This window comes from Hibiscus syriacus, unplaced genomic scaffold, assembly GCF_006381635.1.
Source record: "Hibiscus syriacus cultivar Baekdansim isolate YM2019G1 unplaced genomic scaffold, ASM638163v2 tig00009009_pilon, whole genome shotgun sequence".
Lineage (NCBI taxonomy): Eukaryota > Viridiplantae > Streptophyta > Magnoliopsida > Malvales > Malvaceae > Hibiscus > Hibiscus syriacus.
In genome coordinates, this window is record NW_024062181.1 from 1,093,292 (window position 1) to 1,117,408 (window position 24,117).

A 24,117-nucleotide genomic window follows, 5' to 3' on the forward strand; every position below is an offset into this window, starting at 1 on the left:
TTGCAGGTTTCGTGTCCTGCCTTGGAACAGTTGTACTTGAAGTCAATCGGTGGCATTGAGAAAATATGGCATATTGATGATTGTCTTTCTGGAATATATTTTAGTGTTCAAAGTTTAACAGTTTTGAAAGTGAGGAATTGCCATAAGTTGAAGTATGTATTTACTTCATCCATGGTTAAAAGCTTTGTGCATTTGAAAACACTTGTTGTTTATAAATGTGATGAAATGGAATGGATAATAGAGGGAATACTAGAGGCAACCGAAGAAGAAAGGATTAACGGCAGCATAAGTGTGTTCCCTAAACTTGACTATTTGGAACTCAAATCTCTTCCAAAACTGAGAGGATTTTGTTGTGGAAACAATCCGATTGAGTTTCCCTCGCTAAGGGCTTTATGCATAACTGGATGTTCTGATTTGAACGCATTCGTTTTTGATAATAGAGAGACCAGAGCAGTGGTACCACATATCTTCGATGAAAAGGTATGCATAAATATATAGATATTTCCTATCTGTAAAATCATATGCATTCTATTTACTCATCTTCCAACATTTTCTTTGATAGACGATATTGAAAGTTAAAGTATATATATTTAGTAAGTAAGAAGTTTTCATTTTTAGTTAAATATATTTGATATGTAAGAATATATATTTATCTTTTTTTTTCATCTATTGATTATGGCATCCATCAATTTTTCTTTTTTGTTTTGATGTCTTTTCATTTTCCCCTTTAAATTAGATAAAAGAGTATATATTTATTTATATCTACACAATTCAGTTGAAAATTTTATTGAAAAAAAATTAAAACAATTATAAAATATTATTATAAGAGTTTTTTATTATATCTTTTATTATCTTTATATAATATTCAAAAAGAATTATAACTTTCTAAAAAAACAATATATTTTTGAATGATAATTATTAATTAAGAAAGAATTATTCATGATGGAGTATGAAACATGAATTTTATATATTTGCAGGTTTCCTGTCCTGCCTTGGAAGAGTTGTACTTGAAATCAGTTGGTGGCATTGAGAAAATATGGCATATTGATGATCACCTTTCTGGAATATATTTTAGTGTTCGAAGTTTAACAATTTTGACAGTGGAGCGTTGCCATAAGTTGAAGTATGTATTTACTTCATCCATGCTTAAAAGCTTTGTGCATCTGAAAACACTTGAGGTTTGGAGTTGTGATGAAATGGAATGGGTAATAGAGGGAATACTAGAGGCAACCGAAGAAGAAAAGATTAACTGCAGCATAAGTGTGTTCCCTAAACTTGACTATTTGAAACTCAAATCTCTTCCAAAACTGAAAGGATTTTGCTTTGGAATTAATCCGATTGAGTTTCCCTCGCTAAGGGATTTAAGCATAGATGGAATTGGCACAGCAGCGGACCCAGATATCTTCCATGAAAAGGTATGCATAAATATGTAGATATTTCCTATCCGTAAAATCACATGCATTCTACTTCCAACCTTTTATTTGAAAGGCGATATTGAAAGTTAAAGTTTATATATTCAATATGTAAGAAGTTTTCACTTTTAGTGAAATTTATTTAATATGTAAGAGTTAAAAGTTGAAAAATGAAAGTGAAAATATAAAACTTGATGTGCATAGCTGTAGCAATAAGTTATTTTCTGAACTTGAATTTTTTTGGTGTTATGTTTTCTTTTATTTTCTATGAAATATTTTTTCCAGTATGAATTACTTTTTTAGTATTGAACTCTTTCAATTTTGAACAAGGCATCCTATGTTTGTGTTGTTAACGAAACAATGGGGAATTGTGCAGTCTACGTTTCCAAATCTACATCAACTCACTTTGGGATGGAATGAGCAGCAATTATTGCCATCTTACTTGTTCCGGTTATCAGCCTTACCCAATCTTCAAACACTCGAAATAGGGTGGTCTTATTTTAAAGAGATGGTATTCCAAAGTGAAGAAGGTGGTGAGGAAAAGCCTGCATCGCTGCTACTCTCTCAGATAACTGAATTAAGGCCGAATAATCTTTACGCATTGATGCATCTATGGAAGGAAAAGGAAGGATTCCCAAATCTAAGGATTTTGCATGTTGTCGGGTGCGATAATTTAAAAGGTAATCTAGATCCATCCTCGGTATCTTTCCGAAATTTGGTGACTTTGAGAGTAGGGGAATGTAATGGAATCAAAAAATTAATCACACATCCCACAGCAAAAAGTCTAGTGCAGCTCAAACAAATGAGAATATCCTATTGCGAAAATATAGAAGAGATAATACAAGGTGGGGACGATGATCAGTTTCCCCCAACTCAACCGTTTGGAACTTGAAGATCTACCAAAGCTAGAAAGCTTCTGCTCATCAGGGAATTATACCTTTTCATTCCCATCCTTGGAAATTCTAGTTGTAGATTATTGCACAAAGATGAAGATGTTCTCTCAAGGACGCTCAAACACTCCAAAGTTGAACAAAGTAGTAATAGAGAGTTGGAGAGGAGAAGAAGTACATTTGGAAGGCAACCTTAACAGAACCATACAACAGCTATTCAGACAAAAGGTGTGTTTTCTCAAATTTCCTTTTCATTTACTATTTTACAATATTCTTGTAATTGGATTTACATTCCACTCACTACAAACAATATATACACATTAATTGATACTGGTCAATATAAGCCTAGTAAATATGAATTTTTAATCTCTTGGTAAATATAATACTTTTCATAACAGTATATATCTAATATAAATATACGAGTAAACATGGTAGCAATATATATTTAATTATGTTATTCATTTGGTCATCATAACAGCATGCAATGATCGAGAAAGGTGAAAATCCTGAAGATGAAAATTCTGAAGATGAAAATCCTGAAGATGAAAATTCTGAAGATGAAAATTCTGAAGATGAAAATCCTGAAGAAGATCAAAGCAATCCTTCCACTTCTAACACCCAAGTGAAACAAGTGTTTGATGATGATGGAATCCAGGCTAAACCAGAAAAATCCATGGAAGAAGCTTTCATTGAACAAGTGTGTGATGATGGAAATACGTGTTGTAATCCCTGCATCTTCAGAACTCCTTTCCCTGGATTACAATTCCAGGAGCCTCAATTGGCTTCTATTGGCCCTTTTCACTGCACCAAAACCCTCCCGCTTCAACAATACAAGTACTCCTTCCTCCACAGTTTCGTATCGCGGGCAGACAAAGATTTACGATTCTTTGTCCGACAGATGACGGCTCTTGAGAGGCGCGCTAGAAGATGCTACTCCGAGGAAGTGTCGATGTCGAGTCCCGAATTCGTCGAATCGATGTTGGTCGACGGTTGCTTCGTAATGGAGGTTCTTCTGGGAAATTTTGGTGGAGGATCTGAAGATTGGGGTTTCCCAATTGAACCATGGCAGCTCCCCATTTTGGTTCAAGACCTGCTCATTCTAGAGAACCAAATCCCTTTCTTTGTTTTGGAGATGTTGTTTGAGTCACTGGGGAGCCAGGGCCAAAAAGGATCACCAGCAGTTTCTCTATATACCAAGGCCCTGAAGTTTTTCGATCTGGTCTTCCCTCGATCGATGGATATCAGCTGCGAATTCGACCATTTGGAACCCCGCCATTTACTTGATTTGTTTCTCCAATCCATCTGCCCATCGGATCCTAGCCGTTTCCATATGAAGACTACGATCTTCCCGAATTTTGTTTACTCACTTCTGAAGAAATTGGATATCAGAAACCAAGCTGATGTTTCAAAGAAAGTTGACAATGCAACCAATCTGAAGTTGAAGGGGGTTGAACATGAACAACAATGTGATCCTCTACCGCCATTTCACTTAACAATGAATGTAACGGAACTCCAAGCATCGGGTATAAAATTGAGGCCGAGAAACGTTGCCAGGTTCACCGATATCGATTTCAACAATGGGGTGCTTGGAATCCCGTCTATAACCATTGATGACCTCTTCATCGCCATCCTTTTTAACTGTGTGGCCTTCGAGCATAGTTCTAAGACAGGCTCCAAAGACTTGACTGCTTATGCCTCTTTCATGAGTAGGCTCATGAAACGTCCTGCTGATGCGGAGTTGCTATGCTCAAATGAAATCATCTCAAGTTTTTCTCACAATGACCCAAAAGTGTTAAGATCTTTTCATTTGCTCTGGCTACATATTCCCGACTTCGACGTCCAACATTCCTATCTTTCCAAGAGATTGAAGGAACTAGAGTGCTACTATACAAGATATGAAAAGGCTTGGTGGCGGTCGAGTTTCGTGTCGAGATATTGGACAACTCTGTTCTTCTGCATCACAAGCCTGTTGTTTGATTTCAACCGTGTAAGATCGGGTGTTAATCTGATGATCCATTTGGTGGTACAACAAGTTAAATTTAATGGCATATATCCAGAGTTTGAGGGTAATATCACATGTCCTCAAGACTATAGCTCTTTTATCTGTGATTCTGTTTTCTGTATCGCTCGCTTTATATATAACTTGAGCCTTAGCAAGTTCACGGCCTTCCTTTTCATCATTGTTGTCATTGTCATTATGATGTTCGTGGTTTCTGAAACCCCTTCTCCAACACTCACGGTCGACAAACAAGTTATAGACGATGAAAATTCGGTCACGGTCGAAGATTCTTCGAGAGTCGATGAGAAACATGTGGGGGCAAAAGATAAACAAATAGAGGTTGAAAATCCATCGAAGAGGAGGGACACCAGTAGAGTGCCATGGCTTTCAGAGTCAGTAAGTGGGGAGAAATATGAGATCATTGTGGATTGTGTGAGCAAGGATACAGATGACAACTATTATAATGAGCCATGGAGAAGAATATTGGAACATGAAGTGGTTCGGATGCTAATAGGTGATTCAAACGGGAGACGGTCTTCGGCAACTCGAAGAACTTGAGGTATCCAAATGCGACAATATGATAGCATTAATTGTTGAAAAGCATTATCTTTTTTTTCATCTATTAATTATGGCATCCTTCATTTTTTCTCTTTTTTTGTTTTGATGTCTTTTCATTTTTTCCCTTTAAAAAGATAAAAGAGTATATATTTATTTATATCTACACTATTATTGGAGTCAAGTGACATCAATTCAGTTGAAATTTTAAGAAAAAAAAAACAAATTTTAAAACAATTATAAAATATTATTATAAGATTTTTTTTATTTTATCTTTTATTATCTTCATATGATATTCAAAAAGAATTTATGAATTTCTAGAAAAATATATATTTTTGAATGATAATTATTAATTAAGAAAGAATTATTTAATATGCAAGAAGTTTTCACTTCTAGTTAAATTTATTTAATAAGTAAGAGTTAAAAGTTCAAAATTGAAAATGAAAATGAAAATGTAAAACATGTTGTGCATAGCTGTAGCAATAAGTTATTTTCTTAACTTGAATTCTTTTGGTGTTATGTTTTCTTTTTATTTTCTATGAAATATTTTTTTCCAGTATGAATTACTTTTTTAGTATTGAAATCTTTCAATTTTGAACAAGGCATCCTATGTTTCTGTTGTTAACGAAACAATGGGGAATTGTGCAGTGTACATTTCCAAATCTACATCAACTCACTTTGGGAGAGAATGAGCAGCAATTATTGCCATCTTACTTGTTCCGGTTATTAGCCTCACCCAATCTTCAAAAACTCGAAATATGGAGTTCTTATTTTAAAGAGATGATATTCCAAAGTGAAGAAGGTGGTGAGGAAAAGCCTGCATCGCTGCTACTCTCTCATTTAACTGAATTAAGGCTGGATTATCTTTCCGCATTGATGCATCTATGGAAGGAAAAGGAAGGATTCCCAAATCTAAGGGTTTTGCATGTTTTATCGTGCCCTAAATTAAAAGGTAATCTAGTTCCATCCTCGGTATCTTTTCCAAATCTGGTGACTTTGATAGTATATGGATGTGATGGAATCATAAAATTAATCACACATCCCACAGCCAAAAGTCTAGTACAGCTGAAAGAAATGAGTATAATCAGTTGCGAAAATATAGAGGAGATAATACAAGGTGGGGACGATGATGATGATGAAATCAGTTTCCCCCAACTCAACCGTTTGGAACTCAAAGGTCTACCAAAGATAGAAAGCTTCTGCTCATCAAGGAATTTTACCTTTTCATTCCCATCCTTGGAAATTCTAGTCGTAGATAATTACCCGAAGATGCAGATGTTCTCTCAAGGACACTCAAACACTCCAAAGTTGCACAAAGGAATTTTACCTTTTCATTCCCAAATCAGTTGCCTAAATATAGAAGAGATAATACAAGGTGGGGACGATGATGATGATGAAATCAGTTTCCCCCAACTCAACCATTTGGAACTTGGAAATCTACCAAAGCTAGAAAGCTTCTGTTCATCAGGGAATTATACCTTTGGATTCCCATCTTTGGAAGATCTATTTCTACGTGATTGCCCAAAGATGAAGATGTTCTCTCAAGGACACTCAAACACTCCAATGTTACACAAAGTACATGGGAGGGGAATTCAGGAGCATTGGGAAGGCAGCCTTAACAACACCATACAGCAGCTATTCAGACAAAAGGTGTGTTTTCTCAAATTTCCTTTTCATTTACTATTTTACAATATTCTTGTAATTGGATTTACAGTCCACTCACTACAAACAACATATACACATTAATTGATACTGGTCAATATAAACCTAGTAAATACTGCTGAATTTTTAATCTCTTGGTAAATATAATTCTTTTCATAACAGCATAAATCTATAATATAAATCTACGAGTAAACATGGTAGCATAAAAATATATATTTAATTATGTTATTCACTTGATGATCATAACAGCATGCAATGATCGAGGAAGGTGAAAATCCTGAAGATGAAAATTCTGAAGAAGATCAAAGCAATCCTTCCACTTCTAACACCCAAGTAAGTCTAAATTCATTTTAATTTCTTATTCTTCTTTTCTCTTTCATAAATGTTATTAACTTCTCTCGAGGATTATTAAATGTAGAATCTCACAGAGGAAGTGGAAACTTCCATAAAAGATCAAGGCAATTCTTCAATTTCTATCTTCGAATGACCTGAATCAAGTAAGCATATATATACGTATATCGCAACATATGGTTATTGTTAGATTCAGTGGGACAGTTTCTTTGGTAATGCTTTCATCATCTTAAGTTCAAAAGTGCATAAATACTTATAATTCTTATTTCCTGAATCTCTCATTGATTTATGAGTTTAAATAATAATCACTTGATTATTCCTCTTATGGCAGCATATTGAAACATTTGTTATCATCAATGTAACAGTGTATGGTAGCAAAAAACCAGTTGATACAAATGCTGCTCTTCCTATTTTTCTATGACTTGATTGAAGTTTGATGGGTTGCGAAGAATGAATCAGTGTTTAAAGGTTAAAAACATGGATCTGATAGAACTTCTAATTAAAAAAAATTCCATCTTTACTCCTTTTTTTCTCTTTGCAATGTTGTTTGTTTAGTTCTAATGTTTGTGACGAATAGCATAGGTTGTGTGGCGAAGTTTGCAATTTATGTTACGAAGAACACCTCTTAATCCGACAGTGATCAAGGCAGCTGCCATGAGGAATCGGACTGCCATGGAAAAGGACGCGGTCATCTTTCCAAAGACAATTATCCTTGGCTGAAGTGCCATGAATAAACCTACAAACGGATACGATTTCGGAAAAGTTCGAACTGAAAGAAGTGAAATTCGACATATGTTTTTCCCTGAATGCACTACGAAATGGAACCAGCAACTATAGCAGGCATTTGGATACTCCACCTGCAAAAGTGCACTACGAAACTAATGAATTTGAATGTGGATTTAGACTAACATGGTTTAAAGCATGTGTCATGTAGTAGTGTTACATACTTGAACGAATCCAGGGACCAAGTGAGGCCGATCAAGCTCGAATTCGGTTCAGCCTAGGGGTTGAAATTCTTTTTACTTGAAATTCTTTCTGTTGCTCAGCTGGTTACACTTTTGAAAGATGATTTCTTTAATTTTCAAAGTGGAAGCAATTATTCTTGTTTCTTTGTTATCGGGTTCCTGAAGTAAAATTCAACGCCTTTTACTCAAGTATACAATCTGGGTATTTTAATGACAATTTAGTTCTGTTAGCTGTTTTGCAATTTAGCTTTTGTTTGAATTAGCTAATAGCTAGTAGTTAAAACAGTGGAAGTACTAGATATAATCTTGTGCAAGTAATTTGAAGCCTATAAACAGTGATATTGAACTCACACCTGAAAAGAGATTTTCAAATGTTTTAATATCCTCATCAAATTCATTTTCTTATTCAAACCTGCTGCTGCTGATATGGGATTCATCCATCTAAAAATTGCTTTTGTTTTGCCCCTGCAACTATTCAGGTGTGTGGATATTTGCTTGGAAAATCATAATTGAAATGATATGGGCGAGGCGAGTTGAGAAGATATCAAGGCAGATGGGAAGCAGAGCACATATACTACTTAAGAGTATAGGAAGCCATAGTTCTACAGATAAGCAGAGCATGTCTTCGACTTATCGTTACAGCTCCAATTGCAGTCATCGTCCCACAACTAAGGTCAATTGAAACTTTTATTTTGTGCATGAACAGAACCTCGATTCTTTTATTTGATTTGTTTGCTCACTTTGTTGTTTCTTTTGTGGTTTTGTCTATTGTAGCTTCTTATTTTTCATAGTCTAAACTATACACTACGCTCCAGGTCTTAAGAAATCTTCCGGCATATGTGAAGATAGTGGGGCTTGGGCCAAGGGATGGGTTGCAAAACGAAAGGAAATCGTACCAACCACCATAAAGGTCCAATTAATTAAAATACTGGTTGCTTCAGGGTTGAATGTCGTCGAGGCCACGAGTTTTGTCTCGCCGAAATGGGTTCCACAGGTCAGCGTGACTTTGTGTAATTCATGCTCGTCGACTTATGTTTTTGCAAGTAATGGTTTGATTTGATTGTATAGTTGCTTGTATCCTCTTGACTTTCCTGTTGGAAACTAATAATAAATCTTTGGCCTTCAAATTTTTATGAGTTTATACATTAATCACTTGACTTTCCCCTTATGATCACATATTGAAACATCTTCCATAATCAATGTAACAGTGTATAGTAGCTGAAAACTAGTCGATCCGAATGCAGCCCCTCCTGTTTTTGTCTGCCTTGATTAAAGTTTGATGACTTGCGAAGAATGAATCAGTGTTTGAACATGGATTTGATAAAACTGTATCACTTCACCGGATTAAAGCCTCAAGGTTCTCTGTAATTCAATGTGGATAGGTGTCTGTTTTGTTTTCGGGTGCTCTTGGTGTGCTGAATACAACTACCGTTGAACTTCGAGCAATACAGATGGCTATGGAGGTTAAGAATGCTTTCAAGGGGTCGAAAGTTGTGCTACAACGAATGAAAAAGTTGCTGGTGATGTTTCAACTATTGCCTGTTCAAAAGGGTATTAAATGCTTATTATTTCCACTTGTTCTGGTTGAGCTGCTGCAAAGATAACCATAAGCCTTACTGTAACTGCACACAGAGCATGCTCCTTAAAATGCAACGAAAGCCATTTTAATTGTGAATATTCAATGTAGAACTTGTGGAATAATTTCTCATTATTAGTCATTGGAAAGCTAAAGTGGAACTCTAAATCTTTTATCATCAATGTAAAAGTGTATCAATCCTAAAGATTCTTCATCTCTCGTCAGATTTCAGGCTAAACAATCTTACTATTTTAGGTTGTCATCTACTCTCAAGGTTTTATGTAGTTTAATATTGATGTCTTTTTTATTGTGCGATCGATTCTAATGTTGTTATTGTGTCGTATATTTTGACAATTGCATTGCATAATTTACATTGATTATAGATTAGACCGTTACTAGAATGTGTGTAAAATTTTGGACTGATTGTTGATCAAAGAAATGACTTCACTCTCACGTACCACTGCGTCTGCACTGTAAGGGGCTGTGTGATCTTCACCTCAAAGCTGTTGTTTTTGTTATTGCATATATACAATGAATCAGATGGATGCGAATCCATTACACAAGAAGAGTGTCTCACATTCGGCCATTGATACGAGTGGATTTTAAAATTTTAAAATTAGGGTCTAAAATTTTAATAATATTATTTTTAACAAAAATGGGTATACAAAAAGCTGTTTTTTTATAATAAAAAAATAGCATAAAGCGGTCCGCTATTGTCGCGATTGACCGTTATCTGTTAAATTGAGGCTGCGATCCACCACTATTAGTGTGATCCCACTTCACAACGCTATTTTCCGAGATAGTGGTTTCGGATACCACCACGATCGCGATATAGCGACCGCTATTCCGTTATTTGACTGCTATTTGAATGCCTGGTTAAAAGTAGTAGTAACTGTTCTTAACTAAGCGACGTCGTTTTAAAATATTTTGATACAACATTATTAATAATATCCAAAATAAATAAATAAAGACATTAACTCTTTCCTTACAAATATGTACTATGTATTCAGGCTGTCACAACTTTTCTGCCTTTGAATTATTGCCCTCCTTCCCAGGGTAGTTGAGATTTTTTCCTATTTTGCCCTCCTTACAAATACTATTGGTGCTAGTAGTTATAATTATTATAATATAATATAATATAATATAATATAATATAATATAATATAATATAATATAATATAATATAATATAATTAAAAGGGTATTTTTTTTTGTTCTAATAATAGATTTAATTTATTATTTTTATCTTTATCGTATTTTCGTATTAATTTAACTCTAAAAGTTATACAGTTATATCATTATATACCTTATATCTCACTTAAAACCTTAAATTGAGAGTTTTAAGTTAGAAATTAAGGTTTACGGTGTAAGATTTAGAGGTTATGAGGATATAATTTAGGGTTTAAGATTGTCAATTTAAGATTGTAAGTTAGGGGTAGAGTATAAAATGATGCAATTAAACAATTTTGAGAGTTAAATTGATGCAAAAATACGATAAGGGCGAAAATGATAAATTTGATCTATTACATAGACAAAAGTGACTCTTAAACCTATAATATAATATAAAATAAAATTAATAAATTTATAAAATAAAAATAAAAAAAATAATAAATATAAATTTTAAATATAAATTTTAAATATTTTTCTGTTCGTTTTATAATCTATGTTCAATATATATATGTCATAATTATTCCTTTCAACAATATCTCAAAGCGTAAATTTGAATCATCTCTTTTAGAATGTAATATAACTTATCATTATATTTAACCCTTGTTAATATTATTTCGACGTAAGTACATAAAAATTTAAAAATTATTGAAATTAAATTAATTATGATATAATAAAATATATAAATATGACAATACATGAATATAGTTGAATTATTAATTTATAGAAAGGGAAAGATGGAGTCATTTCATACCAAAACTCAATTAATAAACAACAAAGCAACAACTTAACGCATTGTTTAAAAAAAGGCTATAAGTGAAGCCTATCACTTGATTTGTTTATTGAGTTTAATGAGATTTATATTTCATACCAAAGTTTGTCCTTGGAAATTCTCCATTGGTTCAAGGAGTTGGTGGTATGAGAAACATTTAATGGATCATTATTTAGGATTTTTTATTTTATGATTAAAATTCAGTCACGGATATAAAAATATTTTTTGAAGGTGAGTACACATATATTAACAATATTAAGTTTTTGTATGAGTACGTAAAAGTTTAAGGTGAGTACAATCATTAAAATAGAAGACAAATAGAAATAAATTCATATTTCATGGTGAACAAGTGTCCACCGTAAACAAGACATAGATCCGCCACTGGATTGATTGATTGCATTTTGTTATAAAGCAAAGATTGATTTTTATTAAATTGTTATGATTTGAATCATAATACTATAAATATGGTTTATGATTTGAATCCTAGAGAGTTGTTCACATTATAAATTTATTTACTAAAGTTTATGATTTGAATCATAATATTATAAATAAAACAAATTAGATTATGAGAGTTGCTTAAATAATGAATCTTTATTTATACTTGATATGAATCAATCATATCAATGAATCAAATACTATATTAAAAATAATTTCAAAGAATAAAAACCTAAACTAGCATGTATTATTATTATTATATGCACTAAGGGTCTGTTTGTTTGCCATAAATTCAATTACGGAATTAGTTTTTCCCGAAATCCCGTGTTTGTTTCATGTAATTCGTTTTCCGGAAAATGTTTTCCCGTGTTTGTTTCACGTAATTCGTTTCTCGAAAAATGTTTTCCCGTGTTTGTTTCACGTAATTCGTTTTCCGGAATGTAATTCATTTTCCTAGTAACATAATTTCCTTTGTGTTTTCTGTAAAATGACTTACAGATTCAAATTTCGTAAGTCATTTTCCGAACTTTTCACTTCAAAGAATAAATACTCAAAATAATTTTATTTTATGAATTTAATATTAATAAAATATTTTAATATCATTTTCATCAAAATATTAATTATTAAAATATTTAAAATATATTTATTAATATTTATAATAATAATATTATATTTTAATATTATAAAATAATCAATTATATTATATAATATAAGATATTATATTTTTATTTTAATAATATATAATAATTTTTTATATATTTAATAATGAATAATATTATTTATATATTTTAATAAAGATATTTAAAATACACTAATTTATAATATTAATATAATTAATATAATTTATAATATTTTATTTCACTGAAATATACCAATATGAATATTTTTATTAATAAAATTATAAAAATAATATTTAATAATAAATAATTTATTTAATATTTTAAAATAATAATATTAAGTTTTATGATAAATAATATTATTTATTATATTTAATATTTATAATAAATAATTTTTAAAAAACTCTTCAACTAGTGGAAAAAAGATTTAAATAACATCTTCCAAACATCATAAAACATTTTCTATATGTTTTTCAGAAAAAATGTAATTAATTTTCCGGAAAATATTTTCTGGAAAACGTTTTCCAGAGATATAATTCATTTTCCAGAATTCAAATTCCAGTAATTCATTTTCATTAATTCATTTTTTGAAAAACCAATTACAGCCAAACAAACCGATCCTAATTTCATTTTCCCCCTCACAATTTCATTTTTCTTTTCTTCTTCCTCCCAAAAGGTCTTTTCCATTGAATTAAATAAGAAAACCGAAAAATCAAGAACTAATTTGAAGTATTATTTATTTTTACTTTTGTTTAATTTCAATTAGATTCTTGTTATTGCCACGTGAACTTTAATTATTAATGTAAAACATCTCTTTAATTACCAACAATCAGTTGTTTTAGTATGATGAGATATTATATTTCTTAAATAAAGTCAAGAGTTTGAATTATAACGTTTATGAATAAAATAAACTGAGTTAAAAGAGTCATCTCTATAACGGACCTTTGTAAAATCTGATCTAAATAATTGGCCAATACATCAAATACTCTCTATTAATTAAAAAAATGTTCTTTACTTATTATTAACAAAAACGCAAAAGTCAAATAGAAAACACATGCTGGTCTGGTCGTTGACGTGTACACATTAGTACACACGTACTTGAACTTATTTATTATTATTTGTTTTTTCCCCCAAAAAATCAATGGAAAATTATGTTTCATCTTGAATTTCTAACAACTGGACTAAAAGTCTGAAACCGATATCAATATATATATATTTGGAAGTAAGTATATGATCAGCATGCCAACGGTCCATCTGTTGAAGGATTGCAATTGTCAAATGCATGCTAATTTGAACTTTGTGTGCATTTTTTGTAAAATTGGCAATATTGTGAGAATATCATGCATCTTATATTTAATCAAGTAAATGACACCTAAATAATTTTATTTTAAAAAATTACACTCTTTTAATTAAAATTTATTATGTAGAAAGCGTTTTTTGTAAGACATTCCTTTATTAATGCGACATATTTTTTAGATGAAGTTTGTAACGAAATAGATGAGAATAATGAGCTAATTTTTTTAAAAAAATAGCAACAAGCCCAATGTGTGTCAAAGACATGTATTTGTATGAGCATAAGCATGAGCATGAATTGACTGAACGACAATACACATATATATGTCTTGGCACAAGCGCAATTGAACTAACTTTGTTCGATTACAGCCTTTTCTATTATGGGTAATCAGGCAACGTGGGTTAATACATCTACCAATTTGGTCAAATTGCATGTTAGCCCTTACAATTTTAAGAGTTGACGAATAACCCCATTTTTAACAAATCTGTTATGATTGTCTTGTTTAATCGGTGATAACTCCTCAAATGGATATAATAGAATCGTATTTCTAGTGTGCTTTACTATGTGGGCGTTAACGCAGCTTGTTGTCTTTCTTCTAGGAGATTTTTGTAGCAGAAATTTAGGTTCTTTTTATAGTATGATAGTATTTAAGCGTGTTTGATGTTATTCAATTTTTTAATTTTTGGGTATGTCTTTACTATGATTGTTGTGCCAACTGTCGAATTTAATTTCATAGTACACTGAAAATATGGTAGCGCGCACATCATAGATAAAATAGTGGTCATCTACCCTGATTCATTAAAAGCAAGCCGAGTCGACTCAACTCCACCGAGCCAAGCCGGTCGGGACGTGCCATCTCGAATCCCACAGGCCACAAATTGGTTCGCTGATGTCACTCATTGGACAAGAAGTGACGTCAGGACATCTAACTAGGCTACCATTGAAGGACACGTGGTAGAATTATTGATACACTGATAATCCTAGCTTCTTCCTTCGTCTTCAATCTTCACGCCTTAAATGAGAGCGTTGTATACACTTCTCTACCGTCACTTCAGATTCAATATTTCTCATATTAACCCACGTTGCTAAATGTCATGTGGGTAAGAGTTGGCACAAGTGCAATTGAACCAACTTTGTTCGATTACAGCCTTTTCTATTATGGGTAATCAAGCAACGTGGGTTAATACATCTACCTATTTGATCAAATTGCATGTTAGCCCTTACAATTTTAAGAGTTGACGAATAACCCCATTTTTTTAAACAAATATGTTATGATTGTCTTGTTTAATCGGTGATAACCCCTCAAATGAATATAATAGAATCGTATTTCTAGTGTGCTTTACTATGTGGGCGTTAACGCAGCTTGTTGTCTTTCTTCTAAGAGATTTTCGTAGCAGAAATTTAGGTTCTTTTTATAGTATGATAGTATTTAAGCATGTTTGGTGTTATTCAATTTTTTATTTTTTCGGTATGTCTTTACTATGATTGTCGTCTTCAATCTTCACTACCTAAAATGAATATTTCTCATATTAACATTTCTGCTAGAGAAAATGAATATCTTTATCCCTGCCGTCACTTCAGGCACCGTCTTCCTCCTTGCTAAACTTAATAAAATTTGAAACATTTGTATTAACACAAGTTGACTCTTGTTGTGATGTTAGTAGTAGGTTTAAATTTATAATATAACATTTTTAAATTCTTAACGTGTCGAATTTCGGTCCATAATAACACCGACTTCAATAAAAATTTAAAATGTAAGTCCCACAATTTATATTTTACAATACTAGACCGACTTCGAAGTCCAATAAATTCAATTAAAGATTTGAAAGGAGAGAATTGATGTTTATTTAAGAAATTATAGAAGAATTGAATTTATAAAAGAAAAGAGAACTAAATGGATAATTATTCAATTTTTGTTGAAAGTGGATGATTTCATTTATCACTTGTACGAATCGAATTATCTCAGTAGTTAAAAAGAATAATTGTTATTCTTAGAGGTCATTAGTTTGAGCATCAAAAACTGTAGAAAATTGGAATGTTTATTGTCAAATAGTTAAGAATTTCTAAAACAAATACTACTATTTATAATTACCGTAGATTAATACAAAAATAATTTTATTCATCATTTAACTCTTACTAGAATGATACCCACCATTTATTACTATAAGATAAATCTTATCGTATGAGGTCATAAAGTGGCTAAATTGATATAATATTAAAATATTAAAACTTAAATAAACGTGGACCCCATATCATCAGATGAGAGACACAAATGTGTTCAAATTATTTGTAATGAATTAATTGATGAAGACCCCACCATATGGAAGACAAAGACTAACCGACGAGGGGACCATTATTTAAATAAACGTGGACCCCCTGTCTGGTTCTCTTAGTTGGACGACTAAGACTTGCTGTTTGTAAACAAATTATTAAATGTGTGTTTAAAGAGGGATTAAATTGGTATGATTTTAAAATATCAAGAGTAATTTATTTAGAATTAGGATCAATTTGATAGAATGTGTAAATTTTGTGGACTAAAGTTGTTATTATACCAATACAAAATCACCGGTTGTGTTTAGTCAACAGTTAAATCAATCAGTGATGATCAAAATAAAAACAAAACATAATGTTGGTATGATTTTTGTAAAAAAATATTGTTGGGAGACTAAAACATAAACAAGATAATAAGTGGGTGACTAATTGTGCAGTTTATTTATTCAGATAAATGATTGCAATGGTTTTGCGCTGGATTGGTAGGGTTGTTCATGAAGGTTCAAGTTTATTTATAAAGGCCAAAATAATAAAGATGAGAGGCACAAATGGGATCAAGTTGTTTGTAATGAATTATTGATGAGGACCCCACCATGTGGAAGACAAAGACTAATCGACGAGGGACCATTATTTAAATAAACGTGGACCTCATATCACAAAAATGAAAGACACAAATGTGTTCAAATTATTTGTAATGAATTAATTGATGAAGATCCCACCATGTGATTTAAATAAACGTAGACCCCTGGCTCTATTAGTTGGAAGACTAATACGTTGATAATTTGATATGATCGGCTAAGAAGAGTATCACTTTCCAACTTCATTGCTCTCTGTTTGCAATCTTACTTTGTTTTGTTTTTGTTGGGATAACTACAAATCAATCTGATCAAGTTTTTTTTTTCATCTTCAACTCACGGCTAAGAAGAGGTATGTTTTCTATGTTTCCAAATGATAACTTGTTTCTCCAAAAGATGGGAAGGTTCAAGATTTCTATCGGAGATGAGAAGTGGGGTTCTTATGGTGACAGAGGGATGGAAACATCAAGAATGTTGAAGCTGAAGATTAATAAAAGTATTGATTTGGTCGAAGGCATTTATAAATTGTTGTCGAGAAAAACTGAAAGTCTATGTCTGCAGGGATGGAAAGATGTTGTGGAAAGGCTTTACGATCTAAATGCTGAATCTTTTGAGCAATTAAGATTCGTAAAAGTCAAGAATTGCAATATGTTGAAGAATTTGTTCTCATTCTCCATAGCGAAAAGACTTTGCCAACTCGAAGAACTTGAGGTATCCAGATGTGCCAATATGATAGCATTAATTGTTGAAATGGGTGACATTGAGAAAATATGGCATATTAATGATCACCTTTCTGGAATATATTTTAGTGTTCAAAGTTTAACAATTTTGAAAGTGGAGGAATGCCATAAGTTGAAGTATGTATTTACTTCATCCATGGTTAGAAGCTTTGTGCATCTGAAAACACTTGTTGTTTGTGATTGTGATGAAATGGAATGGGTAATAGAGGGAATATTAGAGGCAACCGAAGAAGAAAGGATTAACGGCAGCATAAGTGTGTTCCCTAAACTTAACTATTTGGAACTCAAATCTCTTCCAAAACTGAAAGGATTTTGTTTTGGAATTAATCCGATTGAGTTTCCCTCGCTAAGGGCTTTATGCATAACTGAATGTTCTGATTTGAACGCATTCGTTTTTGATAATGGAAAGAGCAGAGCAGTGGTACCACATATCTTCCATGAAAAGGTATGCATAAAGATATATATATTTCCTATATGTAAAATCACGTGCATTCTATTTACTCATCTTCTAACCTTTTTTTTGAAAGACGATATTGAAAATTAATATGCAAGAAGTTTTCACTTTTAGTTAAATTTATTTAATATGTAAGAGTATAAATTTATCTCCTTTTTTTTCATCTATTAATTATGGCATCCATCAATTTTTCTTTTTTATTTTGATTTCTTTTCTTTTCCTTTAAATTAGATAAAAGAGTATATATTTATTTATATCTACACAATTCAGTTGAAAATTTTACGGATAAAAACAAATTTTAAAACAATTATAAAATATTATTATAAGAGTTTTTTTATTATATCTTTTATTATCTTTATATAATATTCAAAAAGAATTTATGTCTTTCTAAAATATATATATTTTTGAATGATAATTATTAATTAAGAAAGAATTACTCATGATGGAATATGAAACATGAGTTTTATATATTTGCAGGTTTCGTGTCCTGCCTTGGAAAAGTTGTACTTGTATTTAGTGGGTGGCATTGAGAAAATATGGCATATTGATGATCGTCTTTCTGGAATATATTTTAGTGTTCAAAGTTTAACAAGTTTGAAAGTATGGAATTGCAAGAAGTTGAAGTATGTATTTACTTCATCCATGGTTAAAAGCTTTGTGCATCTGAAAACACTCAAGGTTTCATGTTGTGATGGAATGGAATGGATAATAGAGGGAATATTAGAGGCAACCGAAGAAGAAAGGATTGACGGCAGCATAAGTCTGTTCCCTAAACTTGACCATTTGGAACTCAAATATCTTCCAAAACTGAAAGGATTTTGTTTTGGAATTAATCCGACTGAGTTTCCCTCGCTAAGGGATTTAAAAATAGGTGAGTGTTCTGATTTGAACACATTCGTTTTTGATAATGGAAAGAGCAGAGCAGTGGTACCACATTTCTTCCATGAAAAGGTATGCATAAAGATATAGATATTTCATCTGTAAAATCGCATGCATTCTATTTACTCATATTCCAACCTTTTCTTTGAAAGACGATATTGAAAGTTAAAGTATATATATTCTTGAATTCTATTTAATATCTGTAAAATTTATAGATATTTCATTTTTTAGTTAAATTTATAGATATTTCATATCTGTAAAATCGCATGCATTCTATTTAATAAGTTATTTTCTGAACTTGAATTCTTTTGGTGTTATGTTTTCTTTTATTTTCTATGAAATATTTTGAATTACTTTTTTAGTATTGAACTGTTTCAATTTTGAACAAGGCATCCTATGTTTCTGTTGTTAACGAAACAATGGGGAATTGTGCAGTCTACGTTTCCAAATCTACATCAACTCACTTTGGGAGGGAATAAGGAGCAATTATTGCCATCTTACTTGTTCCCGTTATTAGCCTTACCCAATCTTCAAACACTCGGAATATTGCATTCTGATTTTAAAGAGATGGTATTCCAAAGTGAAGAAGGTGGTGAGGAAAAGCCTGCATCGCTGCTACTCTCTCAGATAACTGAATTAAGGATTATTTTTCTTAGTGAATTGATGCATCTATGGAAGGAAAAGGAAGGATTCCCAAATCTAAGGATTTTACTTGTTGAGTTCTGCCCTGAATTAAAAGGTAATCTAGTTCCATCCTCGGTATCTTTCCGAAATCTGGTGACTTTGAGAGTAAAGGACTGTAATGGAATCAAAAAATTAATCACACGTCCCACAGCCAAAAGTCTAGTGCAGCTCAAACAAATGAGTATAACGCGGTGCAGAAATATAGAAGAGATAATACAAGGTGGGGACGATGATGATGATGATGAAGTCAGTTTCCCCCAACTCAACCGTTTGGAACTTGATAGACTACCAAAGCTAGAAAGCTTCTTCTCATCAGGGAATTATACATTTTCATTCCCATTCTTGGAAGATCTAGTTGTAGAGGATTGCCCAAAGATGAAGATATTCTCTCTAAGAGACTCAACACTCCAATGTTGAACAAAGTACAATTACAGAGTTAGGGAGGAGAAGAAGTACATTTGGAAGGCAGCCTTAACAGCACCATACAACAGCTATTCAGACAAAAGGTGTGTTTTCTCAAATTTCCTTTTCATTTACTATTTTACAATATTCTTGTAATTGGATTTACATTCCACTCACTACAAACAATATATACACATTACTTGATACTGGTCAATATAATACTTTTTAAATTGCTTTTACCAACAAATTGAAAATCCATACCGTTCATAACAACATAAATCTAATATAAATCTACGAGTAAACATGGTAGCATAAAAATATATATTTAATTATGTTATTCACTTGGTGATCATAACAGCATGCCATGATCGAGGAAGGTGAAAATCCTGAAGAAGATCAAAGCAATCCTTCCACTTCTAACACCCAAGTAAGTCTAAATTCATTTTAATTCCTTATTCTTCTTTTCTCTTTCATAAAAGTTATTAACTTCTCTCAAGTATTATTAAATGTAGAATCTCACAGAGGAAGTGGAAAATTCCATAAAAGATCAAGGCAATTCTTCAATTTCTATCTTCGAATGACCTGAATCAAGTAAGCATATATATACGTATATCGCATCATACGGTTATTGTTAGATTCAATAAGACAGTTTCTTTGGTAATGCTTTCATCATCTTAAGTTCAAAAGTGCAGAAATACTTATAATTCTTATTTCCTGAATATCTCATTGATTTATGAGTTTAAATAATAATCACTTGATTTTTCCTCTTATGGCATCATATTGAACATTTGTTATCATCAATGTAACAGTGTACGATAGCAGAAAACTAGTTGAAGCGGATGTTGCTCTTTCTATTTTTCTATGACTTGATTGATGTTTGATGGGTTGCGAAGAATGAATCAGTGTTTGAAGGTTAAAAAAATGGATTTGATGTGTGGCGAAGTATGCAATTTATGTTACGAGGATTCTTGATCTAGTCTAAATAAACCATCTTCGCATTTGTAAATATATATTTGTAGTGGAAGTATTTTTGGCAATGATGTATGCTCATTTCTTTATTTTTATCTGGTTTTGGAAAACCAAATTCCTTTTTACGAAATGATGGTTTAATAGCCTATTAGTCCTTCATCTTTCCATTTCCCAAGCTTCAAAGTCCCAGTATAATGCAGTTTATCAAGGGCAATCAGCATCCCAAATATGACCCTGAATGGAATTATGAATGGAAATCATTCATTTCAGCGTAGTAGAGGAACTAAAACTATAATTAGACCAATTTTTAAGAATCCCAAAATAACACATTGAACATTAATACAACTTACCCTGCGCTTAATATATCAGGATGAACATTGTATACCTTGGCAAAGGCGAAAGGGACCATGCCTTGTGGAAGAGCTGCCTGAAAACTCGAAACGATTCTGATCTCCGATTAAGTATACTTTTTTTTAAGGGTAGATATACAGTCACCGGAAACTGATATTACCTGCATGATAGCAATGTGGAGAAGAACACCTCTTAATCCGACAGTGATCGAGGCAGCTGCCATGACCTCAGGACCAGTTAGGAATCGGACTGCCATGGAAAAGGACGCGGTCGTCTTTCCAAAGACAATTATCCTTGGCTGAAGTGCCATGAATAAAACTACAAACGGATATGATTTCGGAAAAGTTCGAACTGAAAGAAGTGAAATTTGACATCTGTTTTTCCCGGAATGCACTACGAAATGGAACGAGCAACTATAGCAGGCATTTGGATACTCCACCTGCAAAAGTGCACTACGAAACTAATGAATTCGAATGTGGATTTAGACTAACTTGGTTCAAAGTATGGGTCATGTAGTAGTTTTTACGTACTTGAACCAAACCAGAGACTAAGTTAGGCCGATCAAGCTCGAATTTGGTTCAGCCTAGGGGTTGAGTTCAGCTGTGGAGCTCGAACCAAGCTATGTAAGCACCGGTCTTTCACGGTCAACCCCATTCGTCGCCGGCTTATTAACGAAGGTGAATTCATATCTACCGTACTCATCATAATCTAAACAGGGAAATCAAAAGAAATATTGAGTGTCGGAAAGGATCGTTTTAGAGTTTACCCTTTTTTAATAAGGGTAAAGTACACAAAAGCTCCCTCGACTATAGGATACTGCCTTATTGTGTCCCTTGATTATTAAAAATTACAAAATGGTCACCTAATTATAGGGAGTTACTTTGTTGAATCTCTTGACTATTAAAAGTTACAAAATGGTCACTAAACTATTCATTATGTTTCTCTTAACTTCATTTTCTTATTCAAACCTGCTGCTGCTGATATGGGATTCATCCATCTAAAAATTGCTTTCGTTTTGCCCCTGCAACTATTCAGGTGTGTGGATATTTGCTTGGAAAATCATAATTGAAATGATAGGGGCGAGGCGAGTTGAGAAGATATCAAGGCTGATGGGAAGCAGAGCACCTAAACTACTTAAGAGTATAGGAAGCCATAGTCCTACAGATAAGCAGAGCATGTCTTCGACTTATCCTTACAGCTCCAATTGCAGTCATCGTCCCACAACTAAGGTCAATTGGAACTTTTATTTTGCATGAACAGAACCTCGATTCTTTTATTTGATTTGTTTGCTCACTTTGTTGTTTCTTTTGTGGTTTTTTCTATTGTAGCTGCTTATTTTTTCATACTCTACACTATATATACTACACTCCAGGTTTTAAAATGCCGGTTGCTTCAGGGTTGAATGTCGTCGAGGCCACGAGTTTTGTCTCGCCGAAATGGGTTCCACAGGTCAGTGTGCCTTTGTGTAATTCATGCTCGTCGACTTATGTTTGTGCAAGTAATGGTTTGATTTGATTGTAGAGTTGCTTGATCCTCTTCATTCAAGATTCTACAATTTGCTCCTTTTTTTCCTTCAATATCTAATGTTAGTAGTCACATATAGTTCATGCTTTATTAATCATTTGTAAAGTGATGTTTTATTCAATGGACTTTAGGGTTACTGTTATGCTCATCTTTCAAAGGGCCAACAACAACAGCAACTTTACGTTTCCAAATCTACATCAACTCACTTTGAGATGGAATGCTGGAATGAAAGACATCATATGTCATTGCGAGGGCCAACAACAACAGTAACTTTTGTCTCATTGCTTGCGCAACCTGAAAGTCGTCAAACTTGAGTGGTATTATAAGCAATTATTGCCATCTTACTTGTTCTGGTTATTAGCCTTACCCAATCTTCAAACACTCGAAATAGGGTGGTCTGATTTTAAAGAGATGGTATTCCAAAGTGAAGAAGGTGGTGAGGAAAAGCCTGCATTGCTGCTTCTCTCTCAGATAACTGAATTATGGTTGAGTGATCTTCCTGAATTGATGCATCTATGGAAGGAAAAGGAAGGATTCCCAAATCTAAGGATACTTCATGTGAGATACTGTCCCGAGTTAAAATCTATTTTAGTTCCATCCTCGGTATCTTTCTGAAATCTGGTGGCTTTGAGAGTAGAGGGATGTGATGGAATCAAAAAATTAATCACACATCCCACAGCCAAAAGTCTAGTGCAGCTCAAAGAAATGAGTATATCCTTTTGCAAAAATATAGAAGAAATAATACAAGGTAGGGATGATGATGACGAAATCAGTTTCTCCCAACTCAACCGTTTGAAACTCAAAGGTCTACCAAAGATAGAAAGCTTCTGCTCATCAGGGAATTATACCTTTTCATTCCCATCCTTGGAAGATCTAGTTGTAGATAATTGCCCAAAGATGATGATGTTCTCTCAAGGACACTCAAACACTCCAATGTTGAACAAAGTACAATTACAGAAGTGGGGAGGAGAAGAAGTACATTTGGAAGGCAGCCTTAATAGCACCATACAACAGCTATTCAAAGAAAAGCTATGTTTTCTCAAATGTCCTGTGACCATAACAGGATGCCATGTATTATTTAGAATTAAGACAAGTGCTCATTATTCACACTACAGTGAGGTTGCTGATTATGAATGTACATGATAACATAATAAATTGTATTAGATTCTGATTTTCACCTGGTGGTCATAGCAGCGTGTCATGATCGAAGAATGTGAGAATTCTAAAGAAGATCAAAGCAAGCCTTCAACTTCTAACACCCAAGTTGGTCTAAGTTCATTTTAATTTTTCTTCTTTTCTTTGTCGTAAATAATATTAATTCTCTTAAGGATTATTAAACGTAGAGTCTCATCGAGGAAATGGAAAATTCTATAAAAGATCAAGGCAGTTTTTCTACTTCTAACAAAAAATGACGTGAATCAAGTAAGCACGTCTATATTTATAATGCATATGGTTATTCTTAACTTTGATAAGAAAGGTTCTTTGATAGTGCTTTCTTCATCTTAGGTTCAAAAGTGCATGAATACTTAAAATTCTTATTTCCTTAATGTCTCACTTAATGTATCTTTGCAAAG

The 24,117-nt window shown here is 32.6% G+C and overlaps 1 protein-coding gene across 2 annotated transcripts in view; it reads left to right on the plus strand.

Moving 5' to 3' along the window:
- Positions 1 to 24,117, plus strand: part of LOC120202904 (disease resistance protein At4g27190-like) — a 78,228-nt gene that overhangs the window by 37,083 nt on the left and 17,028 nt on the right. Inside the window, exons 4-6 of one of the 2 annotated variants that reach the window (XM_039203260.1) lie at positions 2,781 to 2,924; positions 6,768 to 6,851; positions 20,058 to 20,126. In XM_039203260.1, the coding sequence (XP_039059191.1) occupies positions 2,781 to 2,924; positions 6,768 to 6,851; positions 20,058 to 20,126 (297 nt within the window). Of the gene's footprint in view, positions 1 to 2,780; positions 2,925 to 6,767; positions 6,852 to 20,057; positions 20,127 to 23,737; positions 23,807 to 24,117 lie in introns of both variants that reach the window. The other variant, XM_039203259.1, reaches the window with a different exon arrangement.